The following is a 22536-nucleotide window of genomic DNA, read 5'->3' on the forward strand; positions in this document are numbered from 1 at the left end:
GAGTTCTTCTTGTGCGCATCACTCTGTCACCAGCGGCTTGGACAAAACGGCAGTATTTGACACCTTGGGAATGAAAAAGGGCTGGTTAAAACAGCAGAAGGGCTAAATGTCCTTTCCGCACATTGTCGCTCACATCCCTAAAAATAAATATCCTTTTTTTTTTTTTCCAAACTCACGTAACTTTGTTTCTACAGTAGAAAAACTTTCCACCAGTCAAAAGACCCAGTGTTCAAGAAGAATCTCTGATCTTGGACCTCCAGTTTCTGGCTCTTTCAAAGCCGTTTCTGCCAGTCTGGTAGTCCTCGATAGCCTTTCTGATCTCCTCCTCGGTGGTCATTACAAATGGGCCTAAAGGGCAGACACAACACACAGAAAGTATTAAATTACATATCCATTAAGTCCTGGTTGTGACTTCTTAAACATGTCAAGGTTTGTTCAATGACTTGTTGCCAGCATGGAGGGAATAAAACAAATGATATGTCATGTTGTACAACAGGCTCGTGGATTGTTTCTCCAGCAATCAGCACAAAATGGGAAACTTCAGAGCCCTGAGGAGGAAATAAGAGGCGGTGTTATCATGTGTGTCTGCGTGCAAAGGTCCCAAGATAAATCAGTGGGGTCACAGGATGAAGAGAGAGAATTACACATTTGTGTTGTACAAAAGCTTTTAGTTTGTTTTTGTGAAATACTGGATATTTTGGTCTTTCTAAATATCTTTATATGAAACAGCCTAAGGAGGAAAAAAATCCCTATTTGATCAAACAGTAAACCAAAATGTGAATTACAAGATAGACGGACATGACATTGGAGCAAAGAAAGATGGATAAAGGAGCATTTTAACAAGTCATGACATCTGATCCTGGAGTCGAGGCAATAGAGCAAAAAACAAAGGTCCATTCGTATAACAGCAGCGTCAATTCATTGCAGGGTTCTGAACAGTGACAGTAAACTAAAGCTGATATGAAAAGGATTGAGAAAACACTGTGTAGCATCCACTGGCCTAATAAGATTTAAACCTTGGAACAGAGAAAAAAGGGCATAAAAGTAGAAAGTAACATAATCAAATTGCAAATATGATGGATGACATTAAATGTTTTTGACTTCCAATGGTGTGTATGATGGAAAATAAAATCTGTTTTCTTGATAGAAACAATTGAAGTTTCTTACCTTGTTTTCGACCACGACACAGTCTCCATCTCCAAACACCATAGTGTGATGGGGCTCTACCTGCAGCTGCTCCTGATCTGGGCCTTGAACACAAGGAACACCAACGCTGTTCATAAGTGAGTCAGGACTTATCATTTTTTTTCAGCTGACGTCGCAATCTCATTATCATTTCAAATCATCTGGGCCTAATTTTCACATATATGAAACCTATTACCATTTAGTGTACCAATACTGGTTACTGGTACTGGTACTGGTACTTTCACTACAGTCACATTCACTCTCATTCAAACTGTAAAACTGCTTTATTTCCCAGGCTCCCATTATTTTTACGGACTACCCAAAATCAGGTCAAACGCATCAAATACAGCATTGTAAGTTATGTTTTTATTGGTTTTATGTTTTCCAGAGTGACTCAGTCATTCAGCTAATTATCTGCTATAATTTACCATTACTGCCCATTATTACTATTTATTCAAATGGCAATGAAAAAAAAAACCTGAATACACTTTCTTTTCTGGCAAAATGACACTGCATTTTGGTCATGTTAGAAAAAGAGCAACACAATACACACATTTTTTTAGAGGGCTGATTAGTGGTTTGTGGTCTGTGGGTGATGTGTTTTTGGAAAGAAAAGTGGAAATCTATGACTTCTGAGATTAAGAACCAAAAAAAAAGCATAGGTGATGTGAGCAATGGTGAAAAATATTAACCACCCTACGATCTGTTTACGAGCAAGTGGCCACTAATTGTGACGTTGCCCACTGTGAGCTGCTGCTTTGAAGCCTCCAGCCTGGCACTTTGACTGTCGCCATCTTGGGGTGGATTTGACCAAGGACCTGAGGGCTGCTCACCTATATCGCAAACCTGACTGCACCCCAGACACGCCAATTAAAGCAGACATGCACCCAAACACACCTCACTTTGACGTGTAATATTTGATTAATGATGGAATTATTTTCAGAAAGACCACCAGAACTAGAAGGAGTGAATTTAGAAAATGACACCAAAAAGACTTGTGGAAAAAATGTATTGACTTTGTTTTCATGTGAGAAGGTTATGCTTTTTGAATGAGAGCCAGAGGTTTTTTGGAGCCAGCCTAGTGGCCATCTCTGGTATTGCACTTTAAGGTACTTTCACATACTTCTGACATCTTGAGACTATTCAGGTCTTTATTTATGAGCTAACATGAGCTTCATTAGTGAGGATTTGTTTCATAAACTATTTCAGGATACCACAGATCTTTGAGTCAGAACAAAACCATTAGGAGTAAAATAAATATACTGTAGACACACCTGCAGGTTTCAGAAATTTTAACTTACTTTAGCAGTTTGTTTGCATATTGCAAAACTAAGTAAGACTATATGCTGGGAAAACCAGACAGTTCCACTTGTGCTGGATTCATTCATCAAAGCCAGCTGGTCCCTATTTGGCCAGACTACATGTAGAGCTAAAGACTTCAAATTCAAATAACTACTTTAATCTTAGCGGCCATTTTCATCCTCTCGTGTCATCAAAACATCTGCCAGCGATTACAACCAGTCTGAGAGATTCTGCAGTGTTACAATGGACAGTGATCAAATCATAAAGATATTTTATGAAGGAATATTAAGAGGGGAATTCTGACTGAAAATAACAGGTTTCAACAAACCAACAAAGCCTCTGAAAATGAGTTAACTGTCTGAAAGGGTTTGTTCTCATGAAAGGGGAATTCCCTGATCACACAATGGCGTCCAATAAGCAGGACTTCACGTGCAGTATTTCACGTTATAAGGTCAAACAACAACACTGATATAAGAGTTATAACGTGGGTAAGATGGCTGGTGTGAAACAGAAACAGTGGTCATTGGGATGGTCATATTTTATGGACAGTTAGCTCTATAACAGGCCGTTTCCGATGACGTTTGGTAAATTTCCAACTGAGCTGGACTGATCTGAAGAGCTCATTGTTTGGGAGACGGTACGAATCCATCAAACTCTACAGTGGAACACATGGGCCTGCTGGCTGAAGGTGGAGAGGGCTGTGATTGGACTGAGATCACACACATATTTTGTAATGTTGATATTGCAGCAGAACAAGCAAGGAGGGAGGCAGGGGAGTGCACACATCCACCCGAAGAAGGTTGGTATCTGAGGGCTGAAAACATCTGCCAAAAACAACACAATGAGGTGCCCCGGACACCTGCTCTTGCACTAAGTAACTATTGGGTGAACTGGGTAAGAACTTTTGCAAAAAGTGCGTAACACTTTACATTATTATGTCACTTGGGCTAGCTACAGAAAAAGAAGCTAGCTCATCATTTTCAGTACAAACATCAGAGGTGAGGAGACCATAGAGGATGTTGACAAAGGAAGCTATGGAAAGAAAATGAGAGCACAGTCCAGCAAGAGGCCACGGCAGAGTAAAATCTTGGACTGGGTGTTAGTCATTGGCGACAGCTTTGCGTAATAATAAAATGGTGCAAGCAAGACACAGAGCTGGACTTCCAGTGGTTGGAAAAGTAAGTAATTAGCTGGCTTGCTAAGCCAGGTTAACCCATTTCGAAAGAGGTTTGGATGCTGCTTGGACATTTCAAAATGATGCCAGCAAGCATACGAGATAACCTACTCCAACATCAGTCGCCGTGCAGCTTTGCGATTTTGTGTGATCCCCACAGAGGCCACTGTTGTTGCTGCTCAGCAAAATTCACAGTCTTGCTTTATTCATTTATTTTATTTCTATGTAGCCTTGCTGTAAAGGTCATCGTTTTGTTTTGGGTTTGGTTTTTTTGGTCAGTTTTCAGCAAAATAAATAATGTTTTGCTACCTGGACACTTCATAATAGACACTTGAGTAATGCAAAGTAGAAAGAAGAACTAGAAAGGAGGCAATCAGTCCCAAAGCAACCATGAGATGTTTTTCCATAGGCATCTTTACAGACCGAACTGGCACTTTTATTATTACAATTCTTCTTACAGAAACACGATGGCGTGTTTATGCATGTGTTCCTACCTAAAGGGACTGGCTGCACATGCAGGGCCTCCGCCTGCAGGCGGAAGTCCAGGTACAAGGTGGGTGTCCTTGTGAAGACTTTAGACTACACAAAACAAGAAAAGACAAGGTCAGAAAATAGGCATACTCTCATCTGCACACTCACACAAAGAAACCACAGGCGTCAAATATTTTGTATAAAACTGAAAACACATTCACGCAAACGTTGAAAAAGTGGCGCCAGAGACCGTCATGGTCATTTGTTTACAACTTCAGAACCATCTGTACTGCTGCGCTGCGTGTTGGGTGGGTTGTGAATAATGAGCTAAAGTTGCATTGCTTTGTTTCTACCCACATAATCCACTGATCTGATTTGACAACTCTCCACTCTGAGGTTTTGCAAGTAAAGAAACACGAGTGAGATAGTGGGTAAAGTGAAGGAACTGAAAGCACCTGCGTTTTCTGAGATTTTTAGTTCCCTTTTTGTGCAGAATTTCTCTTGTCATTAGCTACTAATCAATAAATACAGAGCATTATTATTAAGGATCTGTCAGAATAGATATGTTGTGCAGGGAACGTTACATGAAAAGTATAGTTATTAGCATTACATTCGTTAAACATGTTAACAATCAGTCAACCTGTTCACTGACCATCAACACCGAGCTTCACGCTAGCACTGGTGACTGTTAGCTAATCTCCAGAAGTCCTGACATCTTGTTGAATGTCATACCACCTACAATTTCCTGTCTGTACTTCCACCTTAGCTATCCCATAAGAAAATACTTCAACACAAGTGGACTCCAAATTGTTTAAAATGTAATCCCTCCTTGCTACTGGAAACACTGATCACATTACTTCTCTGTGCACAATTTTGGTGAGCTATATAGTGAATTTATTCAGCTATACAGCTTGTTTCTATCGTCTGTTTTCAGCAAAAAAAAAACCTAAAACCTAGTGTATATGTCCGGCTCACAGTTTGACACAGTAGAGAATAAAGCAGCTAAAGATGAGCATGTTTCCCTCAAGTCTTGGTATATAGAGACCAAAAATAAAGCTAAAAGAGTGCAAATCTTGGCCAAGCAGCCAGAGGCACAATTTAATGACATGGTCGCTGTCGCTCCTCCACACAGAGACTTTAGAAAAAGAAGAAAGCTACTGCTTTAAAGCAACTTAGATGTTGTAGGAGACAAATTAGTTTATAAATGTTATAAATAAGTTATTTTTTTCATTTCATTTTAGTACTTTACAGTGAGAATGTTGATAAATCTGACAATATTGTTTATTTTCTAGTGTAACAAGTAATACAAAACTTTATGTTTAGATGTAGCTGATTGTTAAGTGTAGTTACTGCCCGTGTGCAGTAGTTTGGATAACTATGATGATATATCTTCTACCATAAAAAGACAGCATATGGATATGTTGTCATGGTTAAAATCTCCCATTGAACAGGTCTTTAAAAATTATATTTCATTATAATCAGCATTTATTTGTTTCTTATTTTTGAAGGACTCAGTAACTCATCCCTCCCTCAGTGCATTTTCTTTCATTTTGTTTTGTTTGGTTTTTATTATCAGATGCATACTATGACCTGTTCTTGTCCCAGTAGTGTTTTACTGTCATCAAAAGTGTTGTTTTACTGAAAGAAAACAAAACATTTGAAGGAATAGAGTAGCGATGAATCGAGGTAAAATAGAGTTCAAACCAACTTGTGTGCTTAAAAAAAAAGTATTATCTGTAAAAAAAACAAAAAACAAAAACAAAAGGATGAGTCTTACATTGTATAAATGCAATAAAGAGAAACAGATGTTTCAACTCATAGGTTGTCTGTGGCTACTGCCCTGTAGTAACCTCATTCATTACACACACACACACACACACACACACACACACACACACACTGCATGCCAACTGATGGGCTAACTCCAAACCTTACACTAAGCCTAACCTAAACTTTCAGTCTAACCTGAACCCTAAAATGAAATCCTCACACGGACCCGTGAAGGTGTGTTAGAGCCAAAATGTTCCTCACAAAGATAGATGCACAAGTACACACATATTTCAAACTATAATTTGCATGATTTATCTTCCCTCTCAGCCTCACATTCGGCCAAAGATCGTCATTAGTCCTTACTTCCTTAAGCAATTCCCACATCGGCTTCCACCAATGTAATAAAACACACTGCAACAGCACCAAGTCATCTCTCGGAGACCAGGACAATCTGCTCCTCATTAACAGTTTCCTCTTTTCAGACAGACACTCCTCACACTCAGTGGTCAAACAGTGTGGTTAACAGGCATCCCCTCTCTCTCTCACACACATATTTACACACACATGCGTATTGACGTCATTGTATGCCGATTTTTCCTTTTCGCCTCAAGCATCCAGCAAATGAGCAGTCATCATGAGATTAGCAGGGAACAGGGAGGTAAACATCATGTCTAGTTTTACAGTGTTCTTCTGACTGTGGCTTCATTTAATGATCGTGACATCACACGCCGGCATTCCCAGACACACACCTTAGCTCCTAAAGCTTCTCCAGATATCACAGCGACTGTAACTCCTCCCCGGCTGGGTTTGGGGATCTCTGAGCCTTTCAGCTCCTGGTACGCCGGCTCTACCATCTTGTCTCGCCTCGGCAGGTCCACCCACAGCTGTAAGCCCACCGCGGCTCCTCTGACACGGGCATCTCGGATGGACGACCCCCCCCGTCCTGCAGTCATCCACTGGAGGACGAGGAGACATCTTTCACATGTGCTACCAAAATCACAAATGTCCCGTATATACTTGTATGCTGGGGTGCTCAAAAGAAGTCACTATTTGTATGTACATCACTATTTGTTAAGGCTATAACATTGTTTGTCTTTGTAATTTGTCTTTGTGTTATATTACCAGACATGGAAAGCTCCAGCACTTTGATCCAGCCAGAAATAACTCAATAACTGTTAGAGGGTGAAACTTTGTACAGGCATACATTTTTGAGGGGTTGTGCTGTGAAGAGTTCAGTGATCCCCCGATTGTTCATGTAGTCCCACCAGCATATCAACGTTTTTAATTTGCTGTTTACAAGGACCTTTACCATGTTTGCCTCTCATCCACCCATTCAGACACACACTCACACACCAATGGAAACAGAGCTGCCGTGCAAGGTGCTCACCTGCCATTGGGAGCTACTTGGGTTCAGAGTTTTGCCCAAGGGCACTTCAATGTGTGGACGAGAGGAGCTCGGGGTTGTACCAACGACCCTGCAATTATTAGACAACCCGCTCTCTACTGAGCCACATCTGTCCCTATTAACATTTCCGACTCCAAGCAAACGATGGATTGTGATGGATTGTTACTAAATCTTCAGGAAGAATTCTAGTAAGATTATCAATCATCCAAACTCAGCCTCAGTTGCACATTGTGTTTCGTACTAATCAGCAAATGTTAGAATGCTATACTAAATTGGTGAACAATGTTACATCTGCTAAACATTAAACACATTACGCCAACGTTATCATTCCTTGAGACGATTTTCAGCAGTATTGTACAGAATTGAATATTTAATTAGCTTCAGTTGGGTAAAAAAATTCAAAATCAAAAAGGACTTTTAGTCAAACAATTATCTGCCTTTTTTTAGCCTCTGAATATAAAAACTAAATAAAAAGCACTGTTTAAGAAGAGGAGCAAATAAAATTGCACGTGGATCTGGTTTCAGGTCATGAGTCTAAACACTGGATGAAATCAAGTGAACAGCTTCAGCTTCTCCTTCAGGCCAGCTGGAAAATTCCACTCACCAGCTTTGCTTAAATGCAGCTGCCCACTGATAATTCATCTGTGACTGTTCATAATGCCTTTTTTTTTTTTTTTATGGCTGCGTGCTGGGTATTTACTGTCAGGCTTCTACTGGATAATAAAACATAAAGAATGCAGCAGAAAACAAAAAAAACACAGAGAACAGAGGCAATACAGATCTTTGTTTGAAATTAAATTAAATCATTGGTTTGAATTCAATTTAAAATGTCTAATATGGTACAATAGCTATGCAGTTAAACTTGAAAATATGAAGACTGTCATTCATTTAAAACTTTGATACAGTGTGTCATATATTTATGCATAGACAGTCCAATATAGGTAACTATTTAGGTCACAACTCATGCTAACACTGGTTCTTTCTGGGCACATAATACTTTATTTTCAAATATTGATGTAAAAACGCCCCCCAAAATACCTCTTTCGGAGGCCAAATATCTAATTAATGATGGACCGTCACAAAACAAATAAAAACGAGTGACTTTAGCGAATGGGACTATAATGACTTGTGAAAAAAAATGATTGACGTTTGTATTTCATGAGGGAAGTTGAATGGGAGTCTATGGAGCCAGAACCTTTTTGGAGTCAACACCCAGTGGCTATGATTGTATTGCATTTGAAGGTATTTCAGCATTGGCCACGTTTTTCAGACCCAGAAGCTACATCCACTTGATATACAGTCTGTGGCCCTGAGCCGACCTCAGGGTCTCTTCCCGAAGGGTTCTGCCTATTACTCTTCCTACAACAGGTGGCTAGGGGGCGTCCTAGATAAATGCGGCGAACTAGTGGCTCTACACTGAACTCGACCCAGATAGCTGAACTCCTCACCCTGTCAGAGAGAGAAGTCAACCACCCTATGAAGAAAATTAATTTCAGCCTTTTGTATCTTATTCTCTCAGTCACTGCCCAGAGTTCATGACCACAGGTGAGAGTAGGGATGAAAACTGACCAGTGAATGGAGCACTGCCCTGTTACGGATCATCTCCCTCTTCACCCCTACAGTCCGACAAAGCGACCGATTTACTGATATCGCTTCTACCAGCGTAATAAAATGAAAAGCCCTCGTTTCAAATTAAAAGCCCTCAAGCGTTTCAGTCAGGTGAGCCACCATTCAGTCACTAGATTCTGACGTAGTACTGTTTCTTTTCTAAAATGGATAAATGTGGAATTACTTCAAACATTATCTGAGAAAATTCTTGAACACTTTCTCTGTTGGTGTGATGCCCTCACCACTTCCTTTAATGAGACCCTGCTTTCATCTGAGATAGTGTTTTAGTTTTCCCTAAAGGACAGGCATGCGTCTGTTGGAGCATCTGCAGCTCCCACTTGACGTCCAAACCTACAGAGGGTGCACATGGTGGGTTAGAGCGAATTCAGCTGAACTGACTGACCCTCTGCTGCAGATGGCGGCTGAGTCAGCAGCTTGTGTGAGTGTGTGAATGTAACTTTATTACTCTAAAAACACAGGAAACAACCCACAGGGCATAATGTCCAATTAGTGAGTGCACAACATTGTGATGCATATGTAATGAGTTTGTGGGGATTTGTATGCCAATAGGCTTCAGTCTTGGTCTGCTCTTGTAGCTTCATTCACATTCATAAGAAGGGAACTGAATGACTTCTATAAAATCAATCACATTTACTATTAGAATATTAGACTAATAGATAACACCTGATCAGACAGTTTGATCATTTGTATCTAATGTCTGAAAGAGCAGAAAATATTAGCAGTTGTATTAGTGTCAGACTGAAAGAAACAGTTTGATACTTTGGGGCATATGCTCCCTTACTTACTACTTCTTGCTAGACACAGAAACATCCAGGAGTCTTTGCATCACCGTGAGGTTACCAGGCCGGTTAGCTTAGCTTAGCATTAAGGTCGGAAACACAAGGAAACAGCCAGCCTGGTTCTGCACGAAAGGTAAATAGTCCCATACAGCGTTGAAAAATTCAGTTTTTGTCGAGAGATGAGATTTAAGCAATGAGCTTTAGAGGTGCTGCTAGGTAGATTTTGTTACAGATTTTGTGTGTACCTCTGGACAGAGTCGGGTTAAATGTTTCCCCCTGTCTTTGTTCTAAGTAAAGCAAACTGTGTAGCTTCATATATGCAAACATGAATGTCTTTTCATATAACTTTCAGCAAAAAAGTAAATAAGTGTCTTTCCCAAAATGTAACTATGAATATATTACTTGGAGATCTCCAGGTTTCAGTTGTCCTAAATGGCCACAGAAGTCTTCGTGGGCTGTGATCCCGTCTAAAACACACGTTACCTGAAATACACAAATAAAGCATAAACAACTGTGGAAAAATTGTTCCAGTGACTTCATAATCAGTCATATTTCAGAAAATTGTGGCATTTTTTTATAATTTATTTGTTCATTCCCTAAACATTATTTTCAACAACTGTTTTATAAGAAATACATTTTTTGTCAGATTTTGTAAAATATTATGTTACAGGTTTCATTAATTCAGGCCAACTGCTTCCTCAACACTTAAAGCCATGTGTGCACTGGTGTCATGGCCCCAGTGGTCAGACTGGACAGGAAGAGAAGTGCTGAGTGTGGGGTTAAGGGCTCAGAGGTGAACATCTGTGTGAGGGAGGTATGCTCGAGCCCCTGCAGTGAACTGCGTGGCTCTGTCTCCACAGCTGTGTGATTTCAAAAGTCATGTGAGAGTGAGCAAACACACCTGCTGAAAGGCATGCTGGGAGTGAAGGCGAGCGTTGTCCACCCACACGGGGATTCTTAAGTTTCATGTGCCAAATCAAACACAGTTAAAGATACGTCTGGCAATCTGAGGACAATATCTGGGTTTTTTAAATTTGACTTCAAAGATACAAGTCCAGTCTGCCACATTCAATCATCAATGGCAGATGCTACAGTGAAAAGGTTTTGAATATTGAAAAAGAGGTGAAAAAAATCATGATGTGCTGATAATGGCGGCTGAAACTAGTTTATCAGTCATTTGTTTATAATCTGATTAAAGAGTCTGTTAAATGCAAATAGTAATAAGAAATTCCCATCGCTACATAGACCAAAATCAATCAATTACATCTCCAACACCTAAATTATGGGCACAATACATTAATGTCAAATGCACAGAAAATCAATTTTAAAAATTAAAAAAAGAAGATTGTTGTTCCACAAAAACAGCACAAGCCAGGGCATTTCCTCTCTTTCAAAACAAGGGATTTTTTTTTTGTGTGTTGTCATGAGTACATTTTCAACCCAACGCTTTCTGTGGTGAAAGTTGAGCTGATGAGAGTGTCACAGTGCCAGAACATATTATCTCTGGTTATAAGTATGATTTTGATCAACCTGAATTAACTTTTGTGGAAGGCAGACTTTCTGCATGTTGTCGCCATCCAGTGGTCAAAGTGCGTATGTCACCTGCCATTGATTCCTTTAAGTCCTGTGCTTCTGCTGTGATGGCAGTTTTTAGCCATTTTGTTTAAGAATTTTTTTCCAGTTTAATACATTTAGTCAACTATTATGTCAACAAAACACAATGCAGTGTAGTCCATTTAGTATGTATATTCTTACAGTCATATGCAAAGCCATATTTGGATTCCACTTTGTATTCGAACTTTGTATTTCTGAACTTTGAACAATTATATTCGAAAAATGTGTATGCCACCATTGGATCTCACTGACTATATTTTCTCCCATATTTTTGTTTCTTGTTAGTTGTCTCTATGCAGTTCAGTTGTGCATTCTTTTCTTTTTTTTTCTTGCAGGTACTGTATCTCGGTCCCTGGAGCTGCAGGTTTCTAGTCTGTGGATGGTCCCACCATCAGTTTATTGTCCTCTGTATCTCCAGGCTGTTCTTTTGTCTTTCCATCTCCTTTAACCCCAACCGGTCGAGCCATTTAGCCGCCCTCCTCTCAGTCTGGTTCTGTCACAGGTTTTATTCCTTCCTAAAATTTTTTTATTTTTCTTCCAGCTCTTATGTGAATTTGTTGAATTGTTTTGTTCCTCTCTATAATGTTGTAATGCTGTTGTGTAAGAACTTTAAAGTGTTAAGTGCCTTGAGATAACTTGTTTTATGATTTGCCGCTAATAAAATTCTAATTGAACTGAGATTTTTTTATTTTTTATTTGGATACCCTTCCATATTACCCACTAAAGGGCTGAGATGTGAAAAAGGGCAGATTTATTATTTTTACAATGAACTGTTTGGTTCATTAAATGTCATAAAATAGTGGGGGAAAAATACATGAAATAGCTTTTTTTTTTTTTTTGCCTACCAAGAGTCCAAAAAACAATCATATTCAGGCTTTGATTACATAATAGAATAAAGAGCAGTATGTTCTCACAGTTGAGAAGCTGGAACTGTTAAATGTTTAGTACTTTGGCTAAAGTCAAGTCCATTTTATTTATGTACGACCCACTGTTACAAATCACATATTTGTCTGAAGAGGCTTCAAAGTTTAAGAAAAGGAAATTCGCCTGTTCGCTGAATATTTATTGACACACTCACCGTCTCAAATCCTCTATGAGGGTGGTCTGGAAAACCTGACGGCTTGCTCACTCTAAACTCATCCAACATCAGGAAAGGATCCAAGTTCCTCAGCTGCAAAGAAAATAATACGGAGTTTGACTACATGGATGATTGTGACTGTTATTGTGTACGTTTTTAACTACACAGGTTGACAGTTGAAGTATATTAACATGTTGGGGAAGTTACCTCCCTTATGTCGATGCTCCTGCGGACCCGAGCACCGACTCCCTCTGCCTGTCACTGAAAACTGTCCTTTCCACTTTCCTTACATTCAAGGTGCTGCAAAAAAGTTTCACTATAGTCACAACAAAACACCATATACACCACAATGTTAATTAAAAGAATAAAATTACTATAAAATATGTTCATGGACATAATAATTTGTTTTGAAACAACAAATCCATATTTTTCATGTGCAATAGCTCTTAGCTCCATAATACTTCCCATCTTCAAATGTTCATCTATTCATTCAATTCCTCACTTACTAACTCTATACAGGCTGGGTAAACTTAGTTTCCCAGCATGCAGTTGGTGAAAGTCAGGTAAACTAAACAGGTAAAAAAAAATTAGGTCTCAATTCAGCTGCACCACTTACATAAAACATATTTTTTTCCCCCTTCATGTTACTACTTAACGGTGTATCTTAACTTGATCTTGATCAATATTGTACTTGAAACTGGTATTATTGTTGGTGTTTTATCTTATTTTTTTAAAACACCAAACAAGACGGAGGAGGAGAAAACCGTCAGATAAATTTCCCCCAAATATGTTCAAGAAAAGTACCATCATAAGACAAAATAACCACAAATGTCATGCAATCACAGGGCTTTCCCGGTTTCAAAATACTTTTCATGTCAAACTGAATTGTCTCAGCTGCGAAACAAATCAGCTGACCTGTCAGCTGATCAGATCAGCTGGTCACCAGCTGCTGCAACATGCTGACGGCGCGGTCTCACTACTTTCGCTGTATTCATGTCAGAGAAATGTTCCCTGATATGTTATTTCACCATCTCTGTTTACTCCCCGCTCTGCTCTGCGTGTATTGATCATTTATAAACACTTTTTTTTTTTTGCTCTGAATTAGAAGCAGCGTCTGATTTGTTGATAGCGTTTGCTGCTTCCTTATTATTATATGACCGGAAGAATACAATTTATTTATATTTATAATGTTTATATTTAAAACATCGCTGTTTATGTTTAAAATGACGTGGGGAAAATACCACAGAAAGGCGAACTGTTTTCAGTCGGCATAGAAACGGGTCTCAAATTTCTTCAAGCAGACCGAACCAGACCAGCTTGTTGCATTTTCACCCACCTTCCTCAAAGACTCAGAAAACCAGCCCCGACACTGCTCTGGCGGTTATTACCGTTTATCCGTGAGGTGTGGATGAGCGCCACTACTGTTGTGTTTGAGGCCACCTTGACCGCCTCAGGTGCTGAAGTCAGGCTAAATATGTTTCCACAGAGGGAAAGGAGGCAAGTGGCTGGAAATAGAGCATCTTTGAGTTGAGCAAAGTCAGTTTTACTTAACAACCCCACAATCACAGATTTGTCTCATCCTTCACTTCCGTCATTCGGGTAAGACAAAAACTTTTCATAGGTTATCACATTGATCCAATTCTTTTAAACTCCAGATTTCGGCTGGAAGGATTCTTGACCAAAAAAAGAGATGCAGAACAGCCTAAATTTGACACATAAGGACTGTAAATACATACAAACAACTACAAAGACACCATACAGTGACTCAAAATGGCCTAAATCAAACAAAATGATGACAAAAAAACATTAAATGATTATATAAAAAGAAATAACAACTACAGAGATACAAACAATTACAAACAAACCACAAAGAAATGCAAAAAGAAGATCCAAACAACAAAATATATGCAAGAGACACAGATGGACATTAAAGGACACGTGCTTGTTTTGTGTCTCTTTCAGTCAGAGTGGTGGTGGTAGTGGTGGTGGTGGTGGTGGTGGTGGTGGGGGGGGGGGGGGGAGCTTACATTTCTGTGCTCAGAGGCCCATTGTCTCATTCGGAATAAGACTGAGAAACCAACATGTCAGTGTTATAAGTTATAACTGAATACCTGTAGTTAGCTAAAAAAAAAAATAATCAGGCCAATAAAAAGGTGCTTATTTGAAAGAAAATTGTTTTCTATATATCAATATAAATATCACTGTCACATTTAATCAATAATTCACTTCCATTATACACTAATTTTACTAGAATAATCCAGACCAGATAACAGCTCATACAGAGGTGACTTTGAGTTCCTCGAGTAATGAAAATGTAAACATTAAAGCCACAACAAGCCTCTCATCTGCTGAATATATTCTTCAGTTTTTGATTTGTCTACACTCAGTTCAGATGCCTGTCCACCGTCCTGTTGCTTACGGCGCATGATGTCCTTGGCGATTCGCATGCTGGCCGCCTGTCCGCCTGCCAGGTTCACTGCGTGAGGTCCAACCTGTGTGGGAAAGTGGAAAAGCGAAAGGCGACATGTAGTCTGTAATATGATTGTGCAGATTGTTCCCGAGGCCTTTTTTTTCCGCACACAAAAAAAACTCCGCAGTATATAAGGCCCACCTGAAGAGCGGTGTACTGCCCCATCAGGTAGAGCGGGCACCCTTCTGTCCACTGTAGGCTCTCCGATATGCACGGCCATCCATCTATCACCTTCATGGGGGAGCAGCCGGACACATTTTATTAATCTATTAGTATCGCCTGGTTCAGGTTACACAATGAAAGTTTCATTTCCTCTGTTCACACTTCTATGCATACTCAATGACTGCACATATATGAGAATATTTTTCGGTTTAACCCACCTGAATAGGGAATTCTTTCATCACCTCAGAAAGCAGCGGGTCCTGTTTTACATCAAGTTTGCAGCCGGTGGCGAGCCAAATCATATCTCCAGTCCAGCGGCCTCCCGTGCTGAGAGAGAGGCTCCAGGCCTGGCTCTTGTAGCACCAGCTGGCTTCACTCACCTGGACAACATTCAAGTTAGAGATTCAAGTTAACTCCCCTCACCTACCAACTCACATTAGAGCCTTTTTCAGACGCCTTTATTTAACGAGGTTAGTTTTCTTTTATTTAGACATGCAGAGACAGAAAGAGATATGCAGGGTATTTAGCATGTAACAGGTAAGACCAGAGAGAACAGGAAGTTACGTATAACGTGCGAGACGTTTGTGGTCCCATTAAGTCCCGCCCTCTCACAAACGGAGAGCAGCTCTCTGATCCTGGTGTCAGACTAATTTCCAGTCATTTTTGCAAAATATGTATTTTTATCCAGAACAGTTTTTCTCTACAACTTAATTTGACCTCCCTCTGCTCATCAGATGTGACATCACTTCATCTTTATCACCCCTTCAACCTTCTACTCTATAGAGTGTTCATGCACCATTACCTGACAGTACGTCTTCACATCCACCTGTCCACTCAGTATGAACGGCTGCAGGTGGACGTAGGCCTCCGGTGTGACCGCCCCTCCTTTCCTCGCCTGACGAATCATAGCCAGCCGTTTGTGGAGACTGTGTTCGTTATAGAACTGCCGCAGGTACGCCTGACCATCCATCTTGATGCCGTGCTCCACGTGGGAGTATCGTCCCACCAGGCTCTCCACGTCGCCCACATCAAACTGTTTCAGCTGCAGAAGGAACAGTGAAGAGTTATATGTGGCGGAGGTAGACAGGTGGACCTGCAGTGTTATTTTTTTATAGTTGGTCTACATGCTGTTTGACATGGTCACTGCACCTGGAGGTGCTTCCTCATGACCCAGGTCACATGACTGGCGCCTTGCTGCAGGGCAATTGAGACGACATGAGCGCTGGTCAGACCTCCACCAACTACCATTACTCTCTGACCTGCCTCACACACTACATGCAGTCAGAGACACAGATACTTGGAAAGGGAGCAGCAGAGCCCAGGATGGGTGTCAAATTGCAGAAGCACAGAAATTTCAGGTGATAGCAAACCTAAACCGAAAGGGAACAAAAGGCTAAAACAAAGTGGAATTCATTTGGACACTTTAAGCATTAAGCAATACCCTTCCTCTTGTGGGAAAATGCTAAAACAGTGTTTCTAATGTCGCTTACCTTGAGTGGGAAAAGTCTCTTTCCGACTCCGACAGTTAGTTTCTCCAAGTTTGCAGTTTGGCAGACGGTGCATGAGGTGAACTGTGTGTTGCAGACGCTCCTCCGGGTAGCGCTCTCCGATGCTTTTCACCCACGAAGGGATGTTTGCCATCTGGCCACGGGTCGGACCTGTTGCCATAACAACCTGGCGGGCTTTTAGGATGCCTCCCTCTTGAAGTTTGACTTGAAAATATTTCACCCTCTTCCTCACTCCGTCGCTCTTCCCCTCAGCCTCACCCTGCGTTTCCTCCTCTTCCATCACCTCCTTGTCTTCAGTCACATGGGTGATGCACTCCACGTTCCCCTTCACCATTGCTTTGTCCAACTTGTATCTCTCCACCTGTATGTTCAGATTCATTGACTAAAAAAAAAGTGGGGAAAAAAAGTAACGTGTGTGTGTGTGTGTGTGTGTGTGTGTGTGTGTGTGTGTGTGTGTGTGTGTTTTTGTATCCTTCACTGGATCATCTTGGAGGTAGCATCAGGCTAAGGGGGGGACGTTGATTAACAAATTGATTGACAATAAGAGACTAATGCTCTAATGAATTAATGAATAGCATTGATTGATAGAAGATTGTAAATATATCTTTCTAAATGTTCTTTCTCTAAATTTAAGCATTTTAAACCTGCAGTGTGGAACTTCTGTTATTTAAAGTAAAAATAAAACCACCGTCGACATGATCTTACATCATACGGTCCACTGTAGCCCACTCTGGCACTACTGTTGTGGCTTTGAAACTGGTGATTAATTGTGTATAAATTAAAGAAAAGGTATCACAAGACCCGCAAAATGACTTTTTTCATAGCACAGGGCTAAACTGGAAGTTAGGCAGTTTGACTGACAGAAGTCTGAGGTGTGCACGCTACATGCATGTTACATTCAGCACGGGAATGTCAACCCAGACAGCAGATGTGGTAACTCTGTGAAATAGAGATTTATCTGGCAGTAAAAGGTTTTATAAGCTTTGTGTGGACTTGTTTTAACAAGAACTTGAATGTAACAGGTGTTCGTTTGTATGTAAAAGTGTTGCAGTGTAGCTTTAACATCAGAGCGTTAGTTAAGAAATAACTCCAAACAAGCACCAAGCAAAGTTAAAACCACAACAAAGGTTATTTAGATGCAGCTTTGCATGCTTTAGGAAGCTTCTTTTATTCTGTAACACTGAGAATATTAATGTCACAGAGCGGTAAATAAAAGTCAAAGTATACCTAATACAAAGTATACTTATGAATAGACTATACTTTTAAACAAACACACTTTTAAAGTCATTCACTGGTTTTAAGTCCATGGTAACGTCAGTGTAGCATTGCAGGACACACACACACACACACACACACACACACACACACACACACACACACACACACACACACACACACACACACACACACACAGAATCGGTCCGACCTGCTCTTTAAAGAAATCCACACTCAGTTTGGTTCCTGGCAGACTGAAGGATAAACTGTTCTTCAGCGTCGAGGTCACGTTTAGACGTTTCCTCTCCCTCTTGCCGAGCCGCGTGTCATTGAAGAAGGCGTTTTCATCCAGAATATAAACCTGGTCTGGAAGACTGTGGAGCTCTTCTGAGCGCTCAAACTTTACAACAAATTCCTGCAGTGCTTTCTGTTAAAAAAAAAAAGAAAACAAAAAAGATTTCAGTCATACTATCAAAACAGCTTCCTCACTTCTACTTCAGGGGAAGCTGTTTGTGTTCATACCTTATTGAGAGGGTCTGTGTGCACCAGTGTGTGTGAGCGCAGGTGAGGGATGTTCAGAGCTGTGAACTGGCTCTCCCACAGAGCGGCCCACTCTCCGTAGGTATCCACCACGCGGACACTCAGCGGCGGGCAAACAAACCTCTCTGATATTATTGACTTTGCTAGTTGCTGCTCCAGCGTCTGGCCTGCAGAGACTAATGACAAATCATAATTGGACTGAAGTCCATTTGATTACAGCAAATTGCATGCATGTAAAAACATTGGAGCATTTCATTGTTCCCAGACTACTTAATCACCACCCACATCCCACATTTGTTTACCGATATAGTGAAACTAAATTCCAGTCTGGTCATCTTCAAAACAGAAAACGACTTCCTGCTGGGGAAATCACCAATACTACGTAACCCAAGATTTAAAATAGGAAGCCAAACTTTGAGATGCTGAGTCAACATGTAGACCTAAAAAGTCAAAGTTGTGTTGATACTGTAACACTGAGGAACTGGGTAAACGACAAGTAAAAGTTAAGTCTTTTAGTGAAGTACAAGAACAAAGACTACAGGAGAGGCAAGCAAACGATTTCAAAGGAGCTGGCAGACAAAACCAGGGAGCAGACAGAGGTTCAAAAACCAAGAGACTAATCACAAAGGAAAAAGGCTGGTACACTGAACAACAAAGTACAAAGTTGAACTGGCGCTGAGAGCTTGGAAAATCACAGAAAATGTACATAAGAGGGAGGAGAGGCAGTAGGACACAGGTGCAAACAATCAGGGCGAGGCAGGCAATTATGAAGGTGGGAAACACTCAAGGGCAGGAAGTCAAGAAATGTGAGTTACTACAATAAAACAGGAAATGATATTACTAATTATTTGAAACATCAAACATGTAAACAAATTACAGGGACCAGAAAACAAAATGACCCAAGTCAAAACTAAGACAGAATCATTGTAAACTAATAAAATATCCAGACTTACTAAGTTGAAATCAAAAGTCCAACAAAATGACAAACTAAGTCATATTTTGCAATTCTTTAATTGGAGGTATGACTAAAGTAGTAATAATTCCGAATAAGACTATTTGTTTCTTATTGAATAATCTTCTGATGACACTCTCACTTAGACTTAGACTCACTTAACTAGTTGATTAATAGTTTGGCCAATAAATAAATCCTAACTTTTCAGAGATCCGAGTTCAAGTTTTCTAATTGTTTGTTTTGTCTGACCAACAGTCCAAAACCATCAAATATTCAGTTATCTTGTTGGACAATATTTAGAAACTGCATGTACATGTTGGGCATTTTTTCTCAGAAAATGACTTGAACCATCAATTTATCATCTAAACAGTAGTACGTTGGTTTGGCATTGATAACTGATGAATCCACTGAATGTTTCAGCTTTATTTTTGATTATTACAGAGTCAAAAAATAATGACTTAAGACAGTGTTCAAATTTGATCCCATAATTGTGATTCAGTGAATCAAGCCAATCCTACTGTACCAGCCGTGGCCCTCCTCTTCTTCCTGCCACTGCAGCGTGTGTTGTTGGATGTTTCTGGGCAGGAGGGGGGCGGAGGGGAGTCATGCCCATGGTCTGAGTTTAGGTCGGGGTCAGGGCCAGATAGCAGGCTAGCCAGGGTCAGCGCGTGAGGGCCACCTCCTATTATTAACACATCGAGTACCACCATCTGAAACACACATCATGAAGTTAAGCACACAGCGAGACAAGTCTCAAAGTTATACAGCAAGTTGTTAAAAACAGGTGTGGGAAGTGGAGTTTTCCAAGCCTGTTAGTTAGTTCCTTTAACTGTAACATAGCACGCTCACTCAATGGTGGTTTCTTAGCAACATATCTACAGAGCAATGATAGGACGGGAAATAGTTCTTATCTTAATTTTATTTACCAAAAAAGGAAGGAGACTATTTAAAATCTGATGTTCTTCAAAACATCATTTAAGTTTTACTTTCATGACATCTTCCATAAGGTATACTCATGGCAAAAGCTAAGGAGCCTTTTGAACTATATATTCGTTGTTCCCATGATGCTGGAGAAGATTTTTAAAGCATAAAAATTCAACTGCAGAAGCTAGAAGTTAGAATATTTGAGTTTGTGTGAAAACTCTTTATAATCTGATGCAAACAGCAGGATTTAAACATTAAATTATTTTTCTCAGCAGTCAGACACACAAGATCATGCAGGACTGAACATTACATCATAGTACCTGGTTGTCTTTGGATTATCAGCTTGCACCGGCCTCTGAGATGGTGTAAACGTGCTCTCAGCTCTGGCATACTGCAGTGGACGGTGGTGGACCTGAAACTTTGCGACAGTGGCGTGTTCCTCTGGTGTAACTCAATCCACCTCAGCTTCAACAGATTTAGCTGGACTTCAGCGGCTCGACAGGGAAAGCTGGAAATAGCTTCACTGTGTGTGTGTGTGTGTGTGTGTGTGTGTGTGTGTGTGTGTGTGTGTGTGTGTGTGTGTGTGTGTGTGTTTCTATAAATGTAACACAACTCATCCCAGTATCAAAACATAAAAAGGCATTGCACCAGTAGATATGCTTGCGGTTGTACGTATTAACATGAGTATCTGTTATTTCTTTTTTTTGTCCACATTTATTAAACTTTCATCGAGAATAGAATATATTTTTCAAGAGACAGTTAGACAAGATGACAACAAAGTTCGAATATCAAACATCATATGCTGAAAAATTGTCAAAGGATTAGTTTGGTAATACAACTTTTAACAATTTGCCTTCTTGCTGAGAATTAAATGAGAATATAAATATAACTCTCATTATGTTCAGTCAATGTGAAGCAATAACCAGAAAGCAGGTTTGACAAGTAAAATCTTTGACATCATGGCCTGAAAAGAAACCAGGAATTATTATTTGTACACTCCAGTTTTTGTATCCATCAACTAACCAAGGTATAACAAGTCAGTTAATGAGCTTTAGGGGGCTGGTAAGCAGAGTTTGTCACCTTAAAACCAGGCGAGGTTACCCGTTTCCTCCATTTACTGTCTCTAGCTCTCCTGGCTATCTTTCCAGCTGTGCTTAAAAGGAAAAGGCCGCATAATTTCAGATACCCTGTGGAGTTTTTGGACCACGAGCATTGCTGTGGAGCAGTGTTTTTACCAAGTGACAACCCACCATTGTCAGCCATTGTTTTGTGAAATCTTGTTTCTTTGGAGTCAGAAGTGACTATATTTGGACAAGCAGGGGAGGAGCAAGGGGTGGATCTGAATAAGAGCCTGAGGGCACTATGCCCCACCCACCTGTACTGGCTACCTGACAGCACCCGAGGCATGTCAATCAAACCAGACCCGCCCACAAACATACCTATCTTTGGGGCCTGATATCATATGGTAATATTTTCAATAGGACCACCAAAATACTGATCAGAAGGAAGGCATTTAGCAAATGGCACCAAAATGACTTGTGGAAAAAAATGTATTGACTTTGTATTTCATGAGAGAAGTTGATGCTTCTTTTTTTTTGGGGGGGGGGGGGGGGGGGGGGCTGCCCCTGGTGGCCCTCAGTGCGCTGTAAGACACTTCCACATTAATATCACTTTTATGACCGCTATACTACGCCTTTCTTAATATACAGTCTAAGGTTTTTAAAAAATATGGTTCCTGTTTTTGTGTGTACTGTGAAAACATAAAAACATGTAGGCATCATGAGGCCGTTTCCCAATGTACAGTAAAGTAAAAAAAAACTCAGCTTTAAATGAATGTAAATAGACACAATGGGAAGGCAAAATATAAAAAAAGACTTTATCACTTCAGTTTCTAGTTGGGTAGTAATTTATGAAAAAAAAACCACAATGTAAACTAGAATTATATTATTCACTCTTGACAACAGAGCTGTTTTACTGTCACAGAGGAAGTAACCCTCTCCCAGTAGTTCCCCTGTTTGCATATTGTAAAATAAACCGTTTCCTCTTCTTTCTGTTTAGGTGTACGTGCTCATTTTTGACTGTAACTCTGCTGTCATGTTGTCGGTGTTGTTCAAAATTAAGAAAGAAGTCACCATGTATAAGAAGAAAAAGGTGTTTCATATTAAATGAGTTTATGAGTTATGAATGAGTTTACTAATTTAATTATTATGCAGTTCAGTACTGTAGAGGAGGATGTGTGAGAGTGAAGTGACATCCCTTGTCTGGAAACTTTCTCTGCTGACCAGAGGCATTGTGTTTCTGGATTTTTCACCCATACCTACATACAGCATGTCCCATTCCTGCGAACGTTCACTTGGA

The 22536-nt window shown here is 40.2% G+C and overlaps 2 protein-coding genes across 2 annotated transcripts; both read right to left on the bottom strand.

Moving 5' to 3' along the window:
- Positions 1 to 211: 211 nt before the first annotated feature.
- On the bottom strand, positions 212 to 14002 carry pir (pirin). Its single transcript, XM_069174478.1, is given in 10 exon segments — positions 212 to 349; positions 483 to 548; positions 1168 to 1250; positions 4156 to 4240; positions 6652 to 6858; positions 10118 to 10198; positions 12408 to 12500; positions 12615 to 12667; positions 12670 to 12707; positions 13974 to 14002. Coding segments are annotated over 10 exon segments (855 nt in total). The 3' UTR covers positions 212 to 229.
- LOC138213079 (uncharacterized) lies at positions 13925 to 20585 on the bottom strand. The gene is made up of 10 exons (XM_069173930.1): positions 20499 to 20585; positions 19778 to 19964; positions 18285 to 18478; positions 17974 to 18189; positions 16530 to 16908; positions 16189 to 16310; positions 15842 to 16081; positions 15258 to 15419; positions 15019 to 15108; positions 13925 to 14899 (listed from the first exon to the last, which is right to left on the bottom strand). Exons 2-10 carry the CDS (start codon positions 19962 to 19964, stop codon positions 14729 to 14731), a joined length of 1761 nt encoding a protein of 586 aa, XP_069030031.1. The 5' UTR covers positions 20499 to 20585; the 3' UTR covers positions 13925 to 14728.
- Between the last annotated feature and the right edge of the window lie 1951 nt (positions 20586 to 22536).

The sequence above is a fragment of the Embiotoca jacksoni genome, unplaced genomic scaffold, assembly GCF_022577435.1.
Source record: "Embiotoca jacksoni isolate LCO1_2020_lvr unplaced genomic scaffold, fEmbJac1.0.p SCAF_6, whole genome shotgun sequence".
Classification (NCBI taxonomy): domain Eukaryota; kingdom Metazoa; phylum Chordata; class Actinopteri; family Embiotocidae; genus Embiotoca; species Embiotoca jacksoni.

Coding starts and splice junctions, on each gene's coding strand:
- LOC138213079 (XM_069173930.1), bottom strand. CDS start 19,964: ATGGTGGTACTCGATGTGTTAATAATAGGAGGTGGCCCTCACGCGCTG. Junction 16,909..17,973: donor TGGATTTCTTTAAAGAGCAG/GTCGGACCGATT, acceptor CTGAACATACAG/GTGGAGAGATACAAGTTGGA. Junction 14,900..15,018: donor GGCAGTACACCGCTCTTCAG/GTGGGCCTTATA, acceptor TTTCCCACACAG/GTTGGACCTCACGCAGTGAA.